Raw genomic sequence first — 20625 nt, 5'->3', positions numbered from 1 at the left:
ATTAAGTATATGAGGGTCAGTCAATTTTATCTGCTGCTTTTATTTGGATCGATTCTTTCGTAAACTGGCCAAGCTTCAGAGAGCATTATTGCTGAGTGGGGTGTTGATTTCATAGCGCAGATGCTTTGGCCCACTAACACAACAGCAGCTCCCAGTGCAGAGCACACAGACTATGTCAAACATGGAGGAAAATCTGATAATGAATAATTTGCAATATTAATGAACTTACTGGAAAATTTAGATTTAAACATATAGAATGTTCATTATTCTTTTAGACCTTGAATTCTTTTTCTATCTGTGCTTTAGTTCGAAAACATTGCATTACTGATAGCAGCCTTGTTTTTCAACTTTCCTAAGCTTGACAGATAAGCTTGATAAAAATTCCCACCACGGATTGATAAACGTTAGCTCAAAGCAAAAATAATTAGACTCGGCTACACAAGGCCTTGGTGCTGTTAATGCGATGAATACGATAGTTAAAAATAAACCAGCCCATTTAGAGGCTCCTCACTCAGTTGATTGATTAAACATTAACCTGCTGGATCTGGGATATTTCTTATTAATCACAGGTGGCACAAACTTAACTGAGCATTAAGAAAGCGTTCTTTCAGGAAAAAGGTCCACCCTGGATACTGCGATCACACGCTTGAATAAAATAATATAAATACAACATATGTCATTCATTGGATACTCGGGGGATACCTTCTTATCACTAGAAGCACAAGTAGGAGTTAGATGTCCTGGTGGTGCAGCTATGGACCGACTCACACACTCATGCAGAGACACACATCGCCACATCAAGCAGAACATTGTGGGATTTACCATGACCTAATGCATCGCTTATCTTACCTTTGATTGTACAATTCACAGAGGAAAGCACTTTTCTCATGTCTCCAATACCATGTCCAATGAGAAAACTAAGACTAACAAAGATTATAAAAGGGTCGGTTGGCCAACCTGTGATAATGTTCCATCAGATATGCCAAACAGAGGCCATCAATACCATCACTGGAAGCAAAATACAGGAATTCTGTATCTGAGTGAACCTGGATATTGAATCATTGCTTCTCTGACTTTATTCTATAGTGGGTGGTCACCATTTACAACTGCAACTGCCAGATCTTTGAGTTCTGTATGCAAATTCTTATGTATTAGTAGAAATGGTAAGATTGCACATCACCTTGGATGCACAATATTCATATTCAAGCATTGTGATGCCAGCTTCATTCCGTGGGCTTGCTTTTCTTTGCAGGGACAGTGAATACCTGATTTAGGTAAATAGAAGACAATACTGAAAAGAACCCTTTTAACTCCTAGAAAATATTTTAGCATGACAATTTATTTTACATATAGTCAGATTTGTATTTAAATGGTTTTAATTATAGACTATTAATGTGTTCGAACTGTCTAATCAAACCTACTGGCTTTGAGTATTTGTACTCTTTTTTTTCCAGAAAGGTGAGTTCTTTTCTTTTAATCATTGTGTGGGGCAGTGTTTCCTGTTTAAGAATCTAGACATGATTAAAAGACTTCAGACATACAAAAGTATTCACTCAGCTGCTTTGAATCACATATGAGCTTAATTGACATCATATTTCCATTGCTTAGGGGTTCAATATAACGTTGCTCCACCCTTTGCAGTTAGAACAGCTTCAACTCTTCTGGGAAGTCTGTCCACAAAGTTTACGAAAGTATATGAAAGTTTTTAACCATCCTGCAACATGAGTATTTGTGAGGTCACACATGGACACTGAACGAGAAGGCCTTGCTCTCAGTCTCCACTCTCATTCATCCCAAAGGTGTTAAGTTTGAGGTCAGGACTCTGCAGGCTGGTCAAGTTCATTCTAATCAGACTCTGTCACTCATGTCTTTATGGACCTTGCTCTGTGCACTGCTACACAGTCATGTTGGGAGAGGAAGGGGCTGGCTCCAAACTGTTCCCACAAAGTTGGGAGTATTGAATTGACCAAAACATATTTGTATACTGAAACATTCAGAGTTCCTTTCACTGAAACAAAGGGGCCAAGCCAAGCTCCTGAAAAACAACCCCACACCATAAGGCCCCCTCCACCAAACCTTACTTTTTGCCCAATGCAGTCAGACAAGCAGCGTTATCCTGGCAACCAGCGAACCAAGACTTGTCCAACAGATTTACAGATGGAGAAGCACAATTTGTCACTCCAGAGATGCGTCTTTACTGCTCTGGAGTTTGTTGGTGGCATGCTTTACACCACTCCATCCGACACTTGCCATTGCACTTGGTAATGCAGCTGCTCCATCATGGAAATCCATTCCATGAAGCTCTGCTCAATATTTTTAAGCTCATCTGAAGGCCTCATCAAGTTTGAAACTGTGTAGTGATTGACTCTGCAGAAAGTTGGCAACCTCTTCACACTATGTCCATCAGCATCCACTGACCCCACTCAATCAGTTTAGATGACCTGCCAGTTTGTGGGTGAGTGGTTGACATTCCCAAGGACTTCCATTTACAGTTAAGAGGGCATGTGAAATATTTAGGAGCAAGGAAAGTTCACGACTAGATTTGCTGCAAAGGTGGCATCTTATCACAGTTCTGCTCTGGAACTCACTAATTTGGGTTGCTTCATAGAGCACCTAATTTCATCAAAATTTGTTAAAATTTTTGGCCTGTTTTTTCAGTGTAGTCCTGTTTCTCTGACTGTGACTAATTGTATGTGCTCTCTTCATCCTCTGACATGGGAGCTGGCTCAGAGCTAGCCTCGTGAGACCATCCTGATCTCGCGAGCTTTCAAGGTTTCACTCGCAGATCAGTCTGGAGACTCTCCGTTAAAGAAAATTTGGAGCCGTTCACCAAACGAACGTCCAATCAGCGTTGGCTTTGAGGCGGGTTGAGGTGTGATGCAACGAGAAGCGCAACAGTTCAATCTAAAGAACATGGCGGCTTCAGCAGATGAAACTAGCGTTAGCGTGGCTATCGGGCAAGTTTTATCAGAATTACAGAGTATTTCTTCACTGAAAGAAGAGCAAAACACTGCTCTGGAGGCTTTTCTCAGAGGAAAAGATGTTTTTGCTCTTCTCCCGACTGGTTTCGGCATGAGTAGCCTGGCTTGTGGTTGTGTTTTCGTCGTCGCTCTGTTAGTACGTCATATGCTTCGTTGATCTGATTGGTTTATTTGGCCCGTCTATCACCAACACAGGCCAATCAGCTAACCAGTATTTTCGCCCCTTCCCAAAATTAATTCAACGGAAGGTTTCCAGATGGATATGCGGAGCAAATCCATCTGGCGGAGTCAGGTTAGCTCAGAGCTCGTCTACCTGGCTGTGTGTTTTAGTAGACAGTGCTTTTTTTTTTGCAGTTGCCTTTTTTTATCTCTGCTCCTTTTTGTATTACTGCTTCTGGCTCCTTGAATCCCCGTCGACATCAGCAGATGGTTGCTCGCATTGAGTGTAGTTTTGTTGGAGGTTTCTTCCTGTTAAAAGGGAGTTTTTCCTCTCCACTGTCACTACAAGCATGCTTAGCCTGAGGGGTTGCCTTCGAGTCAACAAGTCGATGCAATCAACTGGTTTTCCTTAGATAGAAAACTTTGAATCAATTTGATCTGATCTAATAAATTGTAAAGTGCCTTGAGATGACATGTGTTGTGAATTGGCACTATATAAATAAACTGAATTGAGTTGAAAAGCTGTCTGCATACCTGGGTGTTTGATTTTACACACATACATGTAAGGCTATGCAAGTGAATCAAAATTAATATGCAAAGAGGAGTGCACCTCAATCCCTCCTCAGTGATGTAAGAAGTTATTGAGATTTTATTCTAAGGGCTTTTGAAAGCAGTTTAAAATAGGAAAGATTAACCAAGCAAGTCATTAGATTTAAGGTAGCAATGACTTTTTTAAACACAGAGTATGATATGTTAGGATAGCCTACATTAGTTATCTTCATTTTATCTTAAACCTCAAGTATTCAATTATCTGAAACATGCAGATTTCATATTTGTCCAAATGGAACCTTGTTAATATTAACCTTGTTTTCCCCTTCATGATAAAATTGACAAAGTAAGTATCCTTTCAGATGTTTCACCTTATGAATAATGTACACAGGAGAGTGATGGGATGCTTTCAAAAGAATAAAAAAATCAACAGCTTCAGGCTTGTCCATGCACATCAGATGTCAACGTTAATGCAGGTGGCAGGCTCTCACTGCAGCGCACAGGTGCCCCTTTCACTCCCAGGCCGAAAATGACAAATTCAATAAAATCAAGACAGATCTCCAGTTCACCTATGGAATCAAACACACCTGACAAGGTGCTGAGGGGCTTCTCCAAGCCACACTTACATCTCCTCTTGACATCCAAATATCAATACCTTATTCTGCAGCCGAGGAATATATCTCAGACTGACTAGAAGGCTTTGACACTGTGAGAAAGAATATATGTCAGAGGTTGTGGGACTCGAGGTAAGATTGCGATTAGGAAACTGAATCTCTGAGATGACATTAACAGAGAACGTCCCTAACTGTGTGTGTGTTTAAGCCCCAGAGCAGACAGGCTGGTCTAGGGTTACCAGGCGTAATTCTGATGGTGAAAGCGCCACAATCAGCCTACTTAATCTTAAAGCTGTTCTTTAAAACCAGAGAAAGACGATCTGTCTCCATTCTACTGTACAAAACAGGGAAACATCTGATTTATCTTGAAATGGAAATGCACATTAAATTCAATTCAAATTCAATTGCCTTTAATGGCAAAGAGGAAAACCTGTGACACCAGACTTGCTTGCGATAACAAAAAAGGTGTTTGTATGCTGTCAAAATGATCTGTCTTATAAACTTTTCCTGACCTAAAAAGAACAAAACCTAGACTTCAAGTCTTAAGGAATTTGCATCATAATGGCGTAAATGTCTGTGTCAAAGTACGAGCCCAGGATAACGGTCTTTCAATTTCAGCGGTGATGAGAAAGTAGGAGATAAAGATAGTAGAAGTGCTGTGTTTGAGACAAACCTCACATGAATGGTCATTAGCATCCCAGAAAGTTCCCATCTAACATTTGGGAAAACTGAGAACAGAGGCCGTTCTGCAAGCATGGGTGCCTTAATAAAGAATGACCCAAAGAACCCAAGGTTTGGTGAGTCAGGTTCATGACTAGCTCCCATTAGGGCTTCCACCTGTTTGCCTGGGTACACCTTAGACACAATAGGTCATGAAATGCAATATGTACCGACTCCACTCTTTCTCACCACACAAAAGCCAAGCAGTGGACGCACTGCAAGATAAATGAGTCTGACTGTTGGATGGTCTCCACATGGCAGAACCAAAGAAATAAACCAAGCAAAGAACATTGTAAAAAAGGAGACAAACAATTTAGGCGAGAGACAATGAAAAGCTAAGCAGAACAAAGCACAAAATGCAATAATATTGACAAACTGATTGTTTCTTCTTTAATTGTTGACCTCTTTATGTTTAGTGTTTTAGCATATTAACAGAGTGCTTGTTGGTGCATTTTGTAGCACTGCTGGCCTTCCCCTGGGTTTCTATCCTCGTGTGCACATATGGTTGTTTGTCTTTTGTGCTTGTCAGTTGTCCTGTGGTGCCCTACTTGTACAAGCGGATATAGCCAATGGATGAATGGATAGAGAGTGGGCCAGGAGGAAAAAAGTAGTATAAGCATCAGGGGCTCAACTTAGAGCAGTTCCTGCTTAATCCTAAGGTGAACCAGACATCAGCCACACTGTTCACACCTGATAGGTTTTGGACCTTTAAGGAGAAGTACTCTTAAACACAGTTATGCAGGATTTTTTCTATGTCTCGACTTGAATTCCTTTGTTTCAGGTCCTTTTATGTTATTGCTGTCAACAGCCAGACTGTGATTATTATTAAACAGTTTTAGTTTGGAAAAGTTAAGTAGCTGGTTTTTGCTTATTTTTGTTGCACTTTACATTTCTGTGGATGCCATCTTTATTTATTTATTTATTTATTTTTTAATTGTAAAACCTCTCTGTTTTTGAAAACTAAAGTTACATCTTGATTAATTAGGTTATTATTCAAAAGTCAAATCATTAAGCACTTCAGTAAAAATCTAAGGCCTACATTCTTTTTTTTTTATTTTTATGGATATGGCTTAGTAGCCAATAAAATACAAAACAAAATCAAAGAAAGTTTGATACAGACTACAAATAAGATTACAACTGAACATCAGACCAAAACAAGATATTTTCCTAAACAGACATATTTTATTTTGATAAATTTTTTTCTTCCACTTAACTTTCCACAAGCTTGGATGCAGCATTGTTTGATTACCCTGCTTCATAGGCAATTAACTTTTAAAACTTCCTCCTCTCACAGTTTGATAATTACTGTTCATTTAATAGATTTTGATAAAGGGAAACAATCTTTTTGGTTTTCTTTAATATTTGTAGGAAACTGAATTCCTGGTCTTTGTAAGGTGCAAGGTACAATTATTTAAATAAACAAAAAATTACATTTAAAATAGACCATCATTTGTGTAATTAATCTATATAATATTGGCATTAGACTGAATAAACTGAATTTGTGAAATTCAAATAATTGATGAGAATAAGTTGCACATGTTTTATAACAACACATACAATGTTTTGGGGTGTCACAAAAATAATAAAAAAACGAAGGTGACACAATTCTTATTAGATTTTGAAAATGAGTACAATGCTAAAGGGACAAGGATCAAAAAGAGAGTAAAATACTTAAAGCTGATATGATCAAATCACACACAGGTAGCTATGCTGTTGAAGTGCTAAACTCCTTCAAGATCCATCAACAGAGTGTGACTGACAGCATGAGCAGGAGTATGTGCAAAGTGGCGGCTGCCTGGTTCACCATTGTTCCCAGTGGGTCTTTGATCTCCCGGTGTTAGGCCAAAACCCCACAGTGGGGAGCCCCGGCTGGGCTTCAGGATACGGTTTGTATCGACTCGGGAGGCCTGACAGCACAAGGCAAATGAGTAGTGGGGGTGGGTGTGTGTGGGGTCAGTCGCCAAACATTAACTTCATGCAGATTCATCTTACCCTGACCTGCACACTGAAGGATGGAACAGATAATAAAACAACTAAAGCCTTAGTCAAGAATGAGCTATTTCTTGCTTTCATTCCTGTCTTCTTTCTGCTGTTGTTTTTTTTTCTCTGTCAGATTTAATTTAATGCACACCGACATCACAAGATCCACTGGATCTTGCTGCCCAGCCGAGCTTTAATTTTTATATATAAGGCTATATGTTGCATCAGGTCTGTCTATACTTTTAAACTAATTTAAGCTTATATGACGATTTTACGGTATCGAATACTTGACTGAAGGATTTCTAGCACAACCTGACTTTCCTTGTAGATGAATGGTTTGATTCTTGCAATGCAGCAGCTGCACACACAGCCCTTACTTAAGGCCAATCCTTTAATGAACCTTCGAGTGTACAGTAAGTGCTCAGGAGTGACTTACAGCTAAAGAGAGTAATATTTCTGAACTGAAGCTTCTCATCCTCTTCAGCCACTGCAGGCCATCAGGCCATTTGGCTCAAATGAGGAAAATAAAACTGAAAATAAATCCAACTTTGTAAATGCATATAGATAATAGATACTAGATACTCTTGCCAGCACTAGAACAGACTGTGAGCAAAGCAGATTGGGGCAGCCTCCCACCTCTTAGTGAACAGCGATTGTGTTTCAGTGTGTTTGCCTATAGCTCTTCCTGTGGTGCAGCATGTTGTGGAGCAAAAAGCCACTGCTGGGGAGCCACAGTGGAGCAGATCAATTGTAAACATTCCAGCCACCTGAGATTCAAGTGTTTCTGTAATACTGCACGGCTTAATCAATATCTAGGCAAGAAAATGGGAAGGGAAGGAGTCCATTCTCTGCTTGGTGCTGTTTGGGCTCACATAGTGGCAAAGACAGGTTTTACTGGATTTTTCTGATCCTCTTTAAAGCCAGGAACGTACTGACATTCATAATTTGCAGGAGTTACATTTGCAACTAAAAGATGCTTTATTTTGTTTATTTAGAATAATTTATTTTGTTTCCTACAAATAATAATTAATTTAATTGTACTTCAAATGTGAGCTATAAAAATATATGAAAAAAACTCAGAGAGGAAGCATTTTTTCTAATTAGAGAAGAATGTGGATCAGTTTTGTTTTTCTTTCTGTCTTTAAAGGAATCTTTCAGGAAGCCGACAGTTGCACCAACACAGCTCAGGGGAACACATGTGACTGTTAAGAAGAAAGCGGGCGCTGTGGGCAAGGATCATTTAGCTTCGACGTTTTGAAATTTAAAACGTAAATATTGGGGATTTAGGGGGAAGAGGCATCGCTAAGAGATGAGGAAAGGAGGGAGCGCGCCGAGGATGCTGAACTGGGTAGAAAAGAGCGGATCCTGGGCTGCAGGATGTGCAGTGATGTGTTAAATTAAATGCAGCTGGAGAATTCCTTTTTTTCCCCCTTTTTTTTTGAGTAAGACAAAAAAATTTACTCTTGTATTTATAGACAGAATTTTGGCACCATTTTTTTAGAGCTCATTTGATTGGATTTTTGCAGGATAAAAAAAATGATTTATCAATAATCATTCTAAACAAATTGCTTTGCTAAATAAAAGATTGTATTTCACATTGGGCCTAAAACTTTTTTGATATTTTGAATATAAAAAAGGTGGCAACCTTTAGTGTCCTTTTTTTAAAATAAGACAAATAATATAAAAAGAATAAGGAGCTCAAAAAAGAATCCAAGTTTTATAAAACAAAGTAAGTGTAAAATCTTAAAAATAACTTTTAATGAAAAAGTTAAAAGGCTTTAAGTTTTCATTATGGGTGAGGAAATAAAAGCACACAAACACACACAAAATGTTTCTTTTGGAAAACTGATGTATTTGATTATTAGAGTAAAGAATTACAGTATCTTAGTTGTTAGTAGGTATTAAAGTGTAGAGAAACCGGACCCATAAAGATCTTCCAACTTTCCAAGAAAGTGCATGTAACAGTCCGAAGGTTGTCATACCCTATATATATATTTATATTTATAAAAACGCTCTCAGTTTGTACCATCCCACCCCCTCCCATTTCTTGCTGAGATGGGATTCTCATGTGATCATTATATACATTATCCCACAAGGAGGTTGCATTTCCAAATCTGAACTTATTTACAGAAGCTTCAACACACGACTTTGCACTTGATGACATACAGTAGGGAGGATGCTGGGACATAGCAGCAATGTGGAAATCCAGTTGAGAAACAACATGAGAGTCCATCTCGAATGATTGGCTGCCACGGCTCCAAGTAAAATAAACCCGATAGAATACTCCTCCTCTGTGTAACCATCTTGCTCTCCTCAAGACAAGAGCAACCAAGACAAAAGGAAAAAAGGTAAGTTAACTAAGAGTGAAAACTAAAACAGCCAGGAAATGTAACAATAAAACAAATTAACACTAAAGAAACTCTTCAAATATAGCAAACTTTAATATTTTGCCTTCCTTAAATAAGATAAATGTAAATAACAACTAGGAAATAGGAACTACCACATAATTTTGTCCCTTGCTTGAATGTCATTGTTTTGTCTCAAAAAGGAGAAGAAAAAACACATGGATGTTAGCACATCTACAGGAGATCAGTGTACATTATTTACAGCACGTTTGCTTTGTTTATTACAGGACTAACGTATCACATGAACACAGACAGCTCAATTATAGCAACTACAGACAGAAAATAACTTAATGCCAAGGTTAGGTTATCCAAACCAGATTCTCAAAGTCTCTGAAGCACATACTCAAAGCACCCATACATAGTCATTCTGGTTTTAAAAATAAACAAACCCTAACTGTTAATGCTTCCACTTGTTTCGAGCAAGGTTATAATCACTAATAAATAAGCTCCATAAAACTATAACATGTACATTGTACAAAAAACAACTTGTCTTCACACAACTGTTCGTAAAGATTCAATGGCGAGCAAAGTAGTTAAGTTAATTTTTTATCCTCGTCTTGTTCTCTTCCCAATTCTTCTTCTCTGGTATAAACATGCTCACTGTGCCTAGAGGCACATTTGCGTGTCTCTTCCCAACACCAGCACATGCACTCTAATTAGTGACAATTTCTTTATTGTCCTCCATGAAACGCGTGAACCGGAAGTGGGATCCATTCTCTGTGTTGGCCATTTTCTCGAGGCCGGCGAGAGCAGCGTTGGGCTCAGCGCTGTGCAGTTTGTCCAGGCTACCAGTCAGGCCACCGATAGGAGAGCTGCCCCCGTTTCCCATGCCGCCGGAAAGAGGTGGGATGCCTCCATTCTGAATAACCGAGATTTCATTTGTCTTCATTGCCAGCCCATTTGAGAAGGCTGCTGCGTACTGGTTCCAGAAGCTGGCCGGGTCGCCATTGCTTGCTCTTGATGCCATGTCTTTCTGAAAGATCTCAGGGAACTTCACTGGGTTTGTGCCCAAAAAGGCCATTGGACCGTCCACAGAGAGCCTGCGGCCTCGTCTGGCAGGAGCACTGTTCCACATGTGTGTGCCCATGTGGACCTATGCAGGTGGAGAGGGAGGGGGATAAATGGAACAGAAGTAGAGAGGGACAGACAGAGAGAGGGATGAAAATTAGTGTTGTTTACAAACTTGGCCACAGGAGCTGCACATGAGATGATGCAATGGAAAAAAATAATCATAATGCTTGACGGCATTTAAATGGATTCACACCCTCGGCGCAGCAGCCTGGTTAGCTGCCTATGCTGTGTGAGGTACCAACAGGCTGTAAACGTCTTATTTTGGCAAGACTGATCCTAGGTGTTTAATCTGGAAATTAATTTGTTCATCTCACGGAGACCCACAGGGTTTGTACCAAAATGACTCTCAAGTTGCAGACCTCATTAAATGTGACTCGTAAGCTTTTAAATATCACATTTTCACAAGTACCTCTTCCTTCTCTTCTTTATAATCCTTAAGTTCAATCTCAAAACTGCTTAAAACATTTTAGGTAAAACTGCAGAAGCTAATTATAAATATACTAAGTAAAGCAAACCATGATTTTTTGGGGGGGGGCACAATTTGCAACACAAATTTTTCTCTGATCAGTGCATTCTAGTTACATTTTTCTGTACAGCAATGAGCAGATGCTTTTTTGATGTAAGCCTGTGACTTTTTTTTTTTTTTTAGAAAATGCCCGTGGAAAAATACATACAAAAATACTTTCTATAGATCACTGTTGAAATAAACTCTGTGCAGTGATCTCATTTTTAATCAAATTTAACTTCAGCTTAGATGACAAGCAGTGCATAACTAACCAGAGGCCTAGCACCATATTTATTATTATTCTGACTTTCATTTACCTTGAGGTTTCCTTTGGTGGTGAAAGCCCGACCACAGATGCTGCAGGCAAACGGTTTTTCCCCTGTGTGGGTTCTCTCATGGATCTGTAGAGCACTGGATGAGGAAAAACACTTTCCACAGGTGTTGCAGAAATGTTGTTTGGGAGTCCTGCGAGGTGGAGCAGCAGACAGAACTGGGGAGGTGGATGCAGATGATACGACCAAGTTTGGGGTATTGTCTTTGTTGTCTTGGTGGATAACATGGAGGAAACCATTGGCCTCTGGTTTACTAAGAGACCCAACAGAGAGGAGAGAAGGGGTTGGACTGGAGGACAGGCTGGTGTTTGATGGCTCAAAGAGCTGTGAGGGAAGGTCTCTCATTTGATGAGTTAACATGTGCTGCTTGAGGTTACCCTTGGTAGAAAAACCCCTGTTACATGCCGTGCAAATGAATGGTCGCTCTTTGGTATGGCTTCGATAATGAATGTCCAAGGCACTCTGACAAGCAAAGGTTTTCCCACAGATGTCACATGATGTGTTTTTGATGGTGCTACGCTCACGGAACGGAAATATCATGCCAAGAGGATCTTTAGAGGGATTGACAGATGTCAGGTCTAGAGCTCCAATGTTGGAAGGATGAGAGTGCAGGAGGCTAGCACTGTTGTGGTCCATAGATAAAGCCCTCTGGTGCCTTTCTTCAAGGCTAGGAGATTTGCGGGTTTGTTGATGCATGCTAGTAGGGGATGGCGCCTGCATGGAGGAGGTAGATTCTGACACAGCTGGACTGCCGGCACTTTGGCTTTCAACATCCCCCCCCAGAGATGAGGAGTCATTGGTGAGGCAATCCCCCTCAACAAAGCCATTTGCACTAAGCTTCAACTGGTTGCTTGGGACCTCTTCCATTTCATTGCTCCTAGGATTTTCTTGACCATTTTTGTCTTGCCCCTCCTGGTTTACCATTTCGTGGGAAGTTGGTGAGTTACAAAAACTGTCTTGGGAGGCATCGACTGACCTGGGTGTGTCTGGCACACTGCTATCTGGGCCTTCCTCCATCCCTTCAATGTTGTCATCAGAGAAATTATCAAGATCATCAAAGTTTCTTTCCTCAAATGAGCCTGTATCAGAGGCCATGGATTCTGGATAGCTATCTGGCAGAGGGGTGTTGGGGATTTGTCCACCCATGTGCATGCGGATATGTTGTTGAAGAACCACAGCATTTGTGAACTTCTTCTGACATATGGGGCAGGAGTGTTGAACTCTTAGAGGGGGCATAGCCCTGTGAACACTGTAGTGTGTCTTTAGATTTCCCTTAGTGGTGAATGCTCTGCCACAGATTTTACATTTGAAGGGCCTCTCCCCTGTGTGAGTGCGATAGTGCATTTTTAGAGCACTCTGGCAGCTCAGCACCCGGTGGCAGATGACACATTCGTTTGGGTCTGTCACCTTCCTGTCAATGTTTTCCACAAGCTGCTGTAGTTTGGAGGTCTCTGACCCCTGGAGAGGATCCAGGATACCTCCAAAAGGGAACTTAGCCTTGAACTGATCAGTCAGAAGAGGCATGAGTGGGTTGGTCATCATAGGTGGGCTGTTAGAAGCTGTATACTCTGTAGTACTCTCTGGTGCAGAGTTCACATTTGTCATTAATACTGAAGAGTGGCTTCCTTCTTCAGTTTTTCCATTTGAGGTAGGCAAAGTTGCACCTTCACCCTGTTCAGACGCTCCATCATTACTTTTAGCAGTGGGCTCAGAAGCACATGAGTCATTCTTTGCAGTCTCAGACGGGCTTGCAATGGCTATAGAATGATCTTCTTTTTTGATGAAATGCTGCAAGCTCGGCATAGTTGGTGGAAGAAGCATTCCAACTGAGGTTGTCAGAGTGGGTAAAACTGGCTTGCTGTCCAGCCAGCTAGTGACGGGTTTCTCGGGTGGCATAGACATGCCATATGGTATACCAGTGCTTGTTGGTATGTTGTCTAGATGCTCAGGAACAGGATAAGGGTTCATTTGGATATGTGGGTATTTTTCTTTATGACGCTGGAAATGCACTTTCAGGTTGCCTCTGGTGGAGAAGCGGTTACCACAGATATTACACTTGTATGGTCTCTCACCAGTGTGAGAGCGAAGATGAATTTGCAAGGCACTGTCACTCCCAAAAACCTTGCCACAAAACCTGCACTTATGTTTGAAGAAAGCTTCATCAGAAGTAGTCTTATGTTCAAATGATGTTACATTTGGTGGCTTGCCTTTTCTCTGCTGGGCCAGAACAGCCAAAGAGTTTAGGTCCTCAACAGTGGTTCCTACACTGGGCAGAGAGCTTGAGAACATGGGGTTTCCAGGTGGAGGCTGAGGTAGATTCACTGCAGCACTTAACAAGCTACCGATTCCAAAAGCTGGTGTTGATGATTTAACAAGTGAGGAGTTACTTAATTGAGAGTGGAGGCTACTCATAACACTAGGCCTCTTGTCAGAGGACTGAGGATTGACTGTTGATGGTCCCAGTGTTGTAACACTCTGAGATGTCTCACTGCTGCTTGGGTTGGATTGAGGTAGCTGCGCTGCTGCAGCCAGCTGTTTTAGGCTACTAATGCTGGCTGACTGACTTGCCAGGTTCTGCGCAAGGCCTGCGGCTGCAGCCAGCTGTTGGGAGAGATGGGAGCTGAGTGTGGTCAGTGGGCTGGCAGCAGGCCCCATTGTGCCTGGAGCAGAAGTTGGGGGTACCTGCATTTCTGGGGACTGTGAAGCTAATAATAGTATCTGGTGGCGAATTTGCTCTATGAGCTGTAGCTGGTGGATCTGCTGCTGTTGCAGGGCCAAAAGCTGCTCCATTAGGGCTGGCACAGCCACTCTGGGGCCCCCAGTGGACCGGGTCTCTTGGGAGAATTGAGCCACGGCTACTTTAGTGCTCTGGAGATTTTCAATTATTACATTGCTGTTGATCATGGAGAAGTTTCCCAGTTCAGTGAGGTTACTGAGCTGAGGTAGTGAGGCAGCAATAGTTGAAGTACCTACTGCAGGGCCGGAAGTACCCCCTCCTGCATGGCCGCTGACTGTATCAATAGAGCTCCCACTCTCTGTTTGACCACCTTCCTCTTCTTGGCCACTACTCATTCCGGAAACATCCACATCCATGGATTCGTCTTTTTCAAGGGTGTTGGGCTCCAAAATGTCACTGCACTCTGTTTGATCAGTATTATTAGCTGTGTCATTCATCTGATCATCAGGATTATTGGAAGGAGACCCAGGCGAGAAGCTTCCAGCAGGGGAAGCTGGATTTTCATTTACTATTAAAACTAACTGATTCTTAGTGCAATTTTTCTGGTGTTCCTCAAGATCTGGAAGTTCAAAGAACTCAGCGCAACATCTGCTGCAGACGTGGGCATCTGACTCCTTGAAGGGGGGGTCCTCAGAGCAAAGTTCTGTGTCCCCTGAAAAAGAGGAAACAGAGGATTAGTGATTAGAAATGATTTGCAGCTGAAAAAGCTGGGTTATCTTCCCAGATTCCATTGTTGCTAATCTTAAATTAATCAGTTTTACACTTATCCTTTTGATGTGCTCACAGACACAATGATTGTAAGACAAAAATAAGCCAACAAAATTAGAAAAGGCTTTATTCAACACAGTGGCTAAAGAAACATGATGAGATAGAAAATCAATGGGAACTACGCAAATACTGTTTAAGAGTGATCTTTGAAGATGCATGTCTGAGTTTCATCAGCCCAGCAAAAGGTAATCATTTTCTTCAGATAATCCATCAAAATATAAAACAAAGCGAAGCGAAGACATTGGCTCTTAATGAAATTTCATAGAAAAGGATTGATTTCCTATAATTCTTGCCCTTCAAAGTCTTGTTGTCCGTCCCGTGAAAAAAATAAAAAGTATTTGAGGGTCTTATTAGACGTTCAATTTGCTGTCAACTTTGCTCATTTTCAGCCAACTATGGGCATCTTGGACAGGTTATCTATGTCACTAAACTAATTTGTCTCGGGCGTCCCTGCAGTCGTAGAAGCTAAAAAGCTACATAGCTTGTGGCACCCAGAGGTATTTAAAAAAAATATAATCCTATTATCATACCCCGATTTAATGTGAAGAAAAAATCTGTTTGTAAAAGCTGCACTTTACCTTAAAATCATAAAATGTTTTCAGAAGCAAAAGAAAAAATCCATGCTATTTCACAGAGAGAGAATCTAGAAGGGTAAAAAAGGGTAGGATTATACACTTGGATGCATGCCTCACAAACTTGCTAAAACTGACAAACTGGAATCACCAACCCATAAAACAAGCAATGAAACTTCTGCTTTTCCTCAGATAATAATTTAAAAGCAATTACACAAACTGACATGCACACAGAAATAGTGTTTTTTAAATGTTCCTTTTTCAATAAAACGATATGAGTCAGATAGTGAAAAGGCAATATGACACTCTACCCCCAGATTTCCCACTGCTTCACAGACTATCCTCATTCAGTTTTCTCTTTGTCACACTAAAATCTTGCTATTTAACATACAAGTTGATTTACAAATTGAGTTTCTCTATGAAACCCTTTCATTGAAACTCCGGCCTCTCAAAACACTTTCATCACCGCCAAGAATTCATTTGCAAATGAAACCCAGAGGAGCGCAGCCCTGCCCCACAGAGAGACAGGATGCCTTCCCATTGTTCGCGCAGCATGGGAGCGGCGGGGATTGTCGGCACAGCCTGGCCCTCTGCTCATCCCAGTCGACTCAAAGCAGATCCTGTTTAATTCAGGGATTATCTCCTTCAATGTTTCTATGCTCAGAGACACTGCAAACGCAAAGTTGCCATGACAGTAAACCCCAGCCCTCACACCACCAAACCATGCAAACACGGAAGATTCAACTTTAATGATAACTTTTCATGTTAAATCCCCCCTTCCACCCACCCACCGGCCTACAATCAGAATGTTAAATTTGTGGAAAGAAAGTTTTGCATGTAAGGAAAAACTTTTAAAAGGTAATTAAAAATATATAAAATATATTTTCTTCTCTCCACCTTACATGAATAATACAGTGTGATGCAAATTAAAAAATGCATGGCAAAATGGGATATAGGCAGAGAAAAAAATATGAATAAATTTTAGAAAAATGCAATAAAATGTGTATTTGTATTATTTGTAAAACCAAATAATATAATGATAACTTGCAGAAAAACACTGGTAACCCAAAATTAATGTTCGACATTAAAATCCTAAAACCATCCAATAAATGATTTTTTTTATCTGATTAATTTAAAGCTGTTCAAAAATATATATAAAAAAGATTTTAATGCAAATGTAGTAAAACGTTTGCCGTAACAAAAACAAACATGTGCGTGTATAATACATAATATTTATGTAATACTGGAGGTCTCAACTTGCCTTAAATTAAAACGTTGACGGAATAAAACAGAATAAAACCATAATGATATTTATTGAAGCTGTATTTTTTCTTTCTTTTAAGTCAATAAGTTCCCACGACTACAAAATTGGATCTACACACTCTGCCTTACTTTACTTGATGACCAAAGAAGGATCAAATCTTAGTCAATTCATCACTACAGATCCACTGACCACATACGACAAGTATAACAAACAACACAGATGCTAGCATTAGGCTTAAGTCCCGGAATAGCAAGGATTAACTTCGAATTAAAATTAAGATGAAGTCAAGTAGGTATGAAGGATTGTGTAAAATGTCTATAGAGTCTGTGTATACAGAAAGAGTGTAGGACTAAAAGGTGTTAGGAAAAACAAAGAGCTAGAAGACAGGTTTTCAAAAGTGAAGATTAGTGGAAAAAGTCAGAGGCGAGCTTCAAGAAATCCTACATTATTTTTTGCGCAGGGGGCCTCTGTGAGCTTCCTGACACTTGTAACTTCAGAGGGGTTTCTGTTCACGTCGTCTTCAGCCCATCGAACACTAAATGGGATTCCACTAAGAGCTGCGGAAGGTCCAGGAGGAGATGCAAGACTCGGAGGCTCTGCCTCGGTGACACGGTCTAAGCTTAAGGGGAGGGAAAGACACAAAGCAAGTCTTTCGTGCTACACCTAGACTACCACCTCACAAACACTGGCAGGTTGACAGGCAACTGCACTCAGTCTTTGAAGGGAACAACAGTGTTTAAAAAAAAGGGGGTGGGGGGTGCCCAGTCTTCTCCTATAGGGGGGCCCACTCTGACAGGGCATGAAGGGGATGGACACAACATTGATAAGGCCCTGAAGTCACACCACACACACTTAAATAAAAAGCTGAGGCCTTGCTGGGCCGCCCGCAGCTCCGATCAGCACGCTCAATGACAAGGCTGAGAGGAGCACACTGGGCCCTGAACTCTGATCACCTCCACACAGAGGGGCCACTGGCAAAGGTTAAAACAGCTCAACATCCCACCCTCCGCGGCTCTCAGGCCCGACCTCCCAGGCAAATGCAGCACCTTCATCATCACAACTTTTTGTTTCACTTTTCCATCACAACCCTCACAAAACACTTTTTTAACAACACTGGCACTGTCTCTGTTAACTATTTTGGACATCATTCATCAACAAGCAGATTAGCACTGGAAAAACTTTAGGGAAATGACTTCTAGGTCACTAGATTTAAGTAGAAATGCTGAAAAAACATTCATTTACCACGAAGGAATTTACCCCTTACAAAAAAAATCACATAAACTTTAAAGTGAATTCAAATTACTATCTCAAGAAATAAAAAAAAATATGTTTTGTTACCATTTTGAAGGATAGCTATATTTCATTATCTTGTCATGTACAGGATATCGATATTATATATAAGAAAAAAAAAATACGTTCTATTTGTATTTATTTATTTTCTTCTCATGTAAAGATTTGCAAACTCATTAGCAAAATAAGGTGATGACTAAAAATGTTCAAAAAATAATATTTGATTAATTTTTATTACTTTTCAAGTTAAATAAATTTAAAGATGGTCTGCTTAGCTGTGAAAGCCTTGTATTAAATACGTATAAACAAAAGACAGATCAGATAAGTTATCTAACTTTCTAAGGTATGTTTTTATTTGATTTATTTCTTTTCATTTAATATTTTTTTTACAGTTTAGAGTCAAATCTCGTCATAATGTAATCAGTTTAATGCCCTTTGCTTTAGTTCTAAATGCAATCGCAGTTTCACATGCCACAATGTAAAAACCCGTCTCACATTTTGATTGGAAAAAAACAATCACTAAGCATTCACGCGCCCAATAAACAAATATACCTTGATAAGATCACGCTGATTTAATGTGCACTACTAAATATTTTAACAAAAAAATTCACTTCCATAATTATGTGCCTCTCATACTAAGAGATATAACTTTTTTTCGTGCAACAACTCTAAAGGATGAGCCAATAGTTTTAGAAAATGAAAAATATATAGAACTTTTATGATTTTTTTTTCCTTTCTATTTTGAAAAGGGTTTCTTTCCGTTTCATAGTTAGAAATAAAATGCAAAAGAGTGAAAGAACAGAAAACAAGGATTGAGTTGTTTAAGAGACTAACTCTTAAGTGCGCTTCGGCTTTCCAGCGAATGTGGAAAGCTGTGGCCCCGGCCGGAGCCACAGGGCGCTCTGTGGCGGCGCACTAAGCGTTGATCATCATATTGCGCACGGAGTGAATTTTAAGTCTTAATTAAAATGTATTTTTTCATTTAGAATAAAAAAAATAAATGGATCAGAAACTGTTAAAGAATTAAAAACATGAAAGAAAGTGTAAATTGCAACTACTTTCTAAGTTAGTTTCAGTTATTTAGTACTTATAAGTGACTATAAACTTGGTTAAAATCTTCTTTGGGATTAATAAAAAGAAATCCTAAAGCCCTTGCAGCAAAAAAAAAAAAAAAAAAAAAGAAACAAGTCCAAACTTTAAGGCACAGCGTCCCGATCAGTTTTTAGGAAACATAGTTTTAAAAAAAAGAAAAAGAAAGTGGCCACAGTCGCAGAGGAGCAGCGGCAGACTCACCATTGTGCTTCGGTAAAGGGAGATGAGGGTCGGACTGGAAGTGTTGCGGCTTCGCTTGTTTCCTCCGCGACATGCTGGCTGGCACATCAGCAGGCAAAGAATAAAAAAATGACTACAAAACCTCCTCAAAAATTACGTAAATCGAGCCCATCCACCGCGCATGTGCCCCGTTATGATTATCAATAATGCCGTGCGATTAATCATACGGAGACGGTGGAGGGGTGGGGAGGGAGGGGGGGTTCTTTGAAAGGCGATTGGCACCTCGCCAGCCCCCCTCCTATTCAAATGAAGTCTCTTTAATCAATTAGCTCCTGATTTGCTGGGGACTCTTGTCTCTCTCTCAGCTCCCACCCAATGAGTTGATCCGTACGGAAAGAAAGGCTGGCTTTTCCAAACTCCCTTTAGATACGGTTTAACCCCTTCTATGAGCCAAGCCAGGGGTTTATGTAGACTACTACAGGGGAATGTCAGCTTCTCCAGATCATTCCTGTGGCCGGATCTTTTCAGTCTTTAACGCGGATTCTGCAGCAACCAGTTTGGACGGATGCGCGCAGCAGACTCCGCCGTTCTCTCAGCAAACTTCCTTCTGTCTTTCTCTCTGCGCCCTGGCATTAAGCTGCTCGGGTTTCGGACTCTTATGATGAACACACTGTCGGGATAGTTTGCTGCTCCAAAAAACAAACAACAATAACAAAAAAAAAGAAGAAGGGATAAACGATCCACGCAAAAAGAAAATGTGTTCCTTTAAAAAGTCCACGGTGCTGATTCTTAACCCCCCTCCCACTAAAAAAAATAAAACTATCCTTTATTGAATATAATTAGTAGAAAGGGAGTTACTCTACTAACACGTTTTCGTCAGGCACAGCGCTCTGCGAATAAACAAACTTTGAGGGCCCGTGGAGCGGCAGCGGGACCAAAGCGGAGCCCGGCCCATCGAGGACGCGATTGGTCACCAGGCTGTTCAGTCACTCCGACACTCACCTCCACCTCCTTCCAACAGCTTCTCTCCTTCTCTCTCTCTCTCCCCTCTTTCTCTCTCTCCTCTGATTTTGCATTGAGGATCCAAACGTGCCGCGCGCGCCGGGATGTTGCCAAGAAGCGCACAGGGAGAAGAGAGCGCAGGAGTCTCATCTGAATTAAGAGAAATATAGGTTTTAATTTTAGAGCGGTAAATGGGAAATGCCAGAGTTTCACAAAAAGCAGGGTTTGTTTTCATAAAATACATTTTTTTTCTTAAAACTTTTGTAGGTATTTTGGCTATATCGCCTATGATAAAGATATTTTGTAAATATTATTATCATCATTATAATACTAATTATAACAATTAATATTATTATTACTTTTATTAGTAAAGGGGGCAAGGGGTCCCAGAGGATTCTTCACCT

The 20625-nt window shown here is 40.4% G+C and overlaps 1 protein-coding gene across 2 annotated transcripts; it reads right to left on the bottom strand.

Annotated features, from left to right (window-relative positions):
* Window positions 1–8834: 8834 nt before the first annotated feature.
* On the bottom strand, window positions 8835–20125 carry sall1a (spalt-like transcription factor 1a). 2 transcript variants are annotated; one of them, XM_038307231.1, is made up of 3 exons: window positions 19241–20125; window positions 11302–14705; window positions 8835–10501 (listed from the first exon to the last, which is right to left on the bottom strand). In XM_038307231.1, exons 1-3 carry the CDS (start codon window positions 19311–19313, stop codon window positions 10061–10063), a joined length of 3918 nt encoding a protein of 1305 aa, XP_038163159.1. In that variant the 5' UTR covers window positions 19314–20125; the 3' UTR covers window positions 8835–10060. The 2 variants fall into 2 exon arrangements, with proteins under 2 accessions (XP_038163159.1, XP_038163160.1); XM_038307232.1 differs by lacking the exon at window positions 19241–20125 and adding an exon at window positions 17102–17329.
* Between the last annotated feature and the right edge of the window lie 500 nt (window positions 20126–20625).

This window comes from Cyprinodon tularosa, unplaced genomic scaffold, assembly GCF_016077235.1.
Source record: "Cyprinodon tularosa strain WSP-4 unplaced genomic scaffold, ASM1607723v1 ctg604, whole genome shotgun sequence".
Lineage (NCBI taxonomy): Eukaryota > Metazoa > Chordata > Actinopteri > Cyprinodontiformes > Cyprinodontidae > Cyprinodon > Cyprinodon tularosa.
The sequence above is the reverse complement of the archived record's forward strand: the minus strand, read 5'-3'. Positions and strand labels throughout refer to the sequence as shown.

Coding starts and splice junctions, on each gene's coding strand:
- sall1a (XM_038307231.1), bottom strand. CDS start 19,313: ATGTCGCGGAGGAAACAAGCGAAGCCGCAACACTTCCAGTCCGACCCT. Junction 14,706..19,240: donor CCCTTTACCGAAGCACAATG/GTGAGTCTGCCG, acceptor CCTCTTTTTCAG/GGGACACAGAACTTTGCTCT. Junction 10,502..11,301: donor CCACCAAAGGAAACCTCAAG/GTAAATGAAAGT, acceptor CCACCTGCATAG/GTCCACATGGGCACACACAT.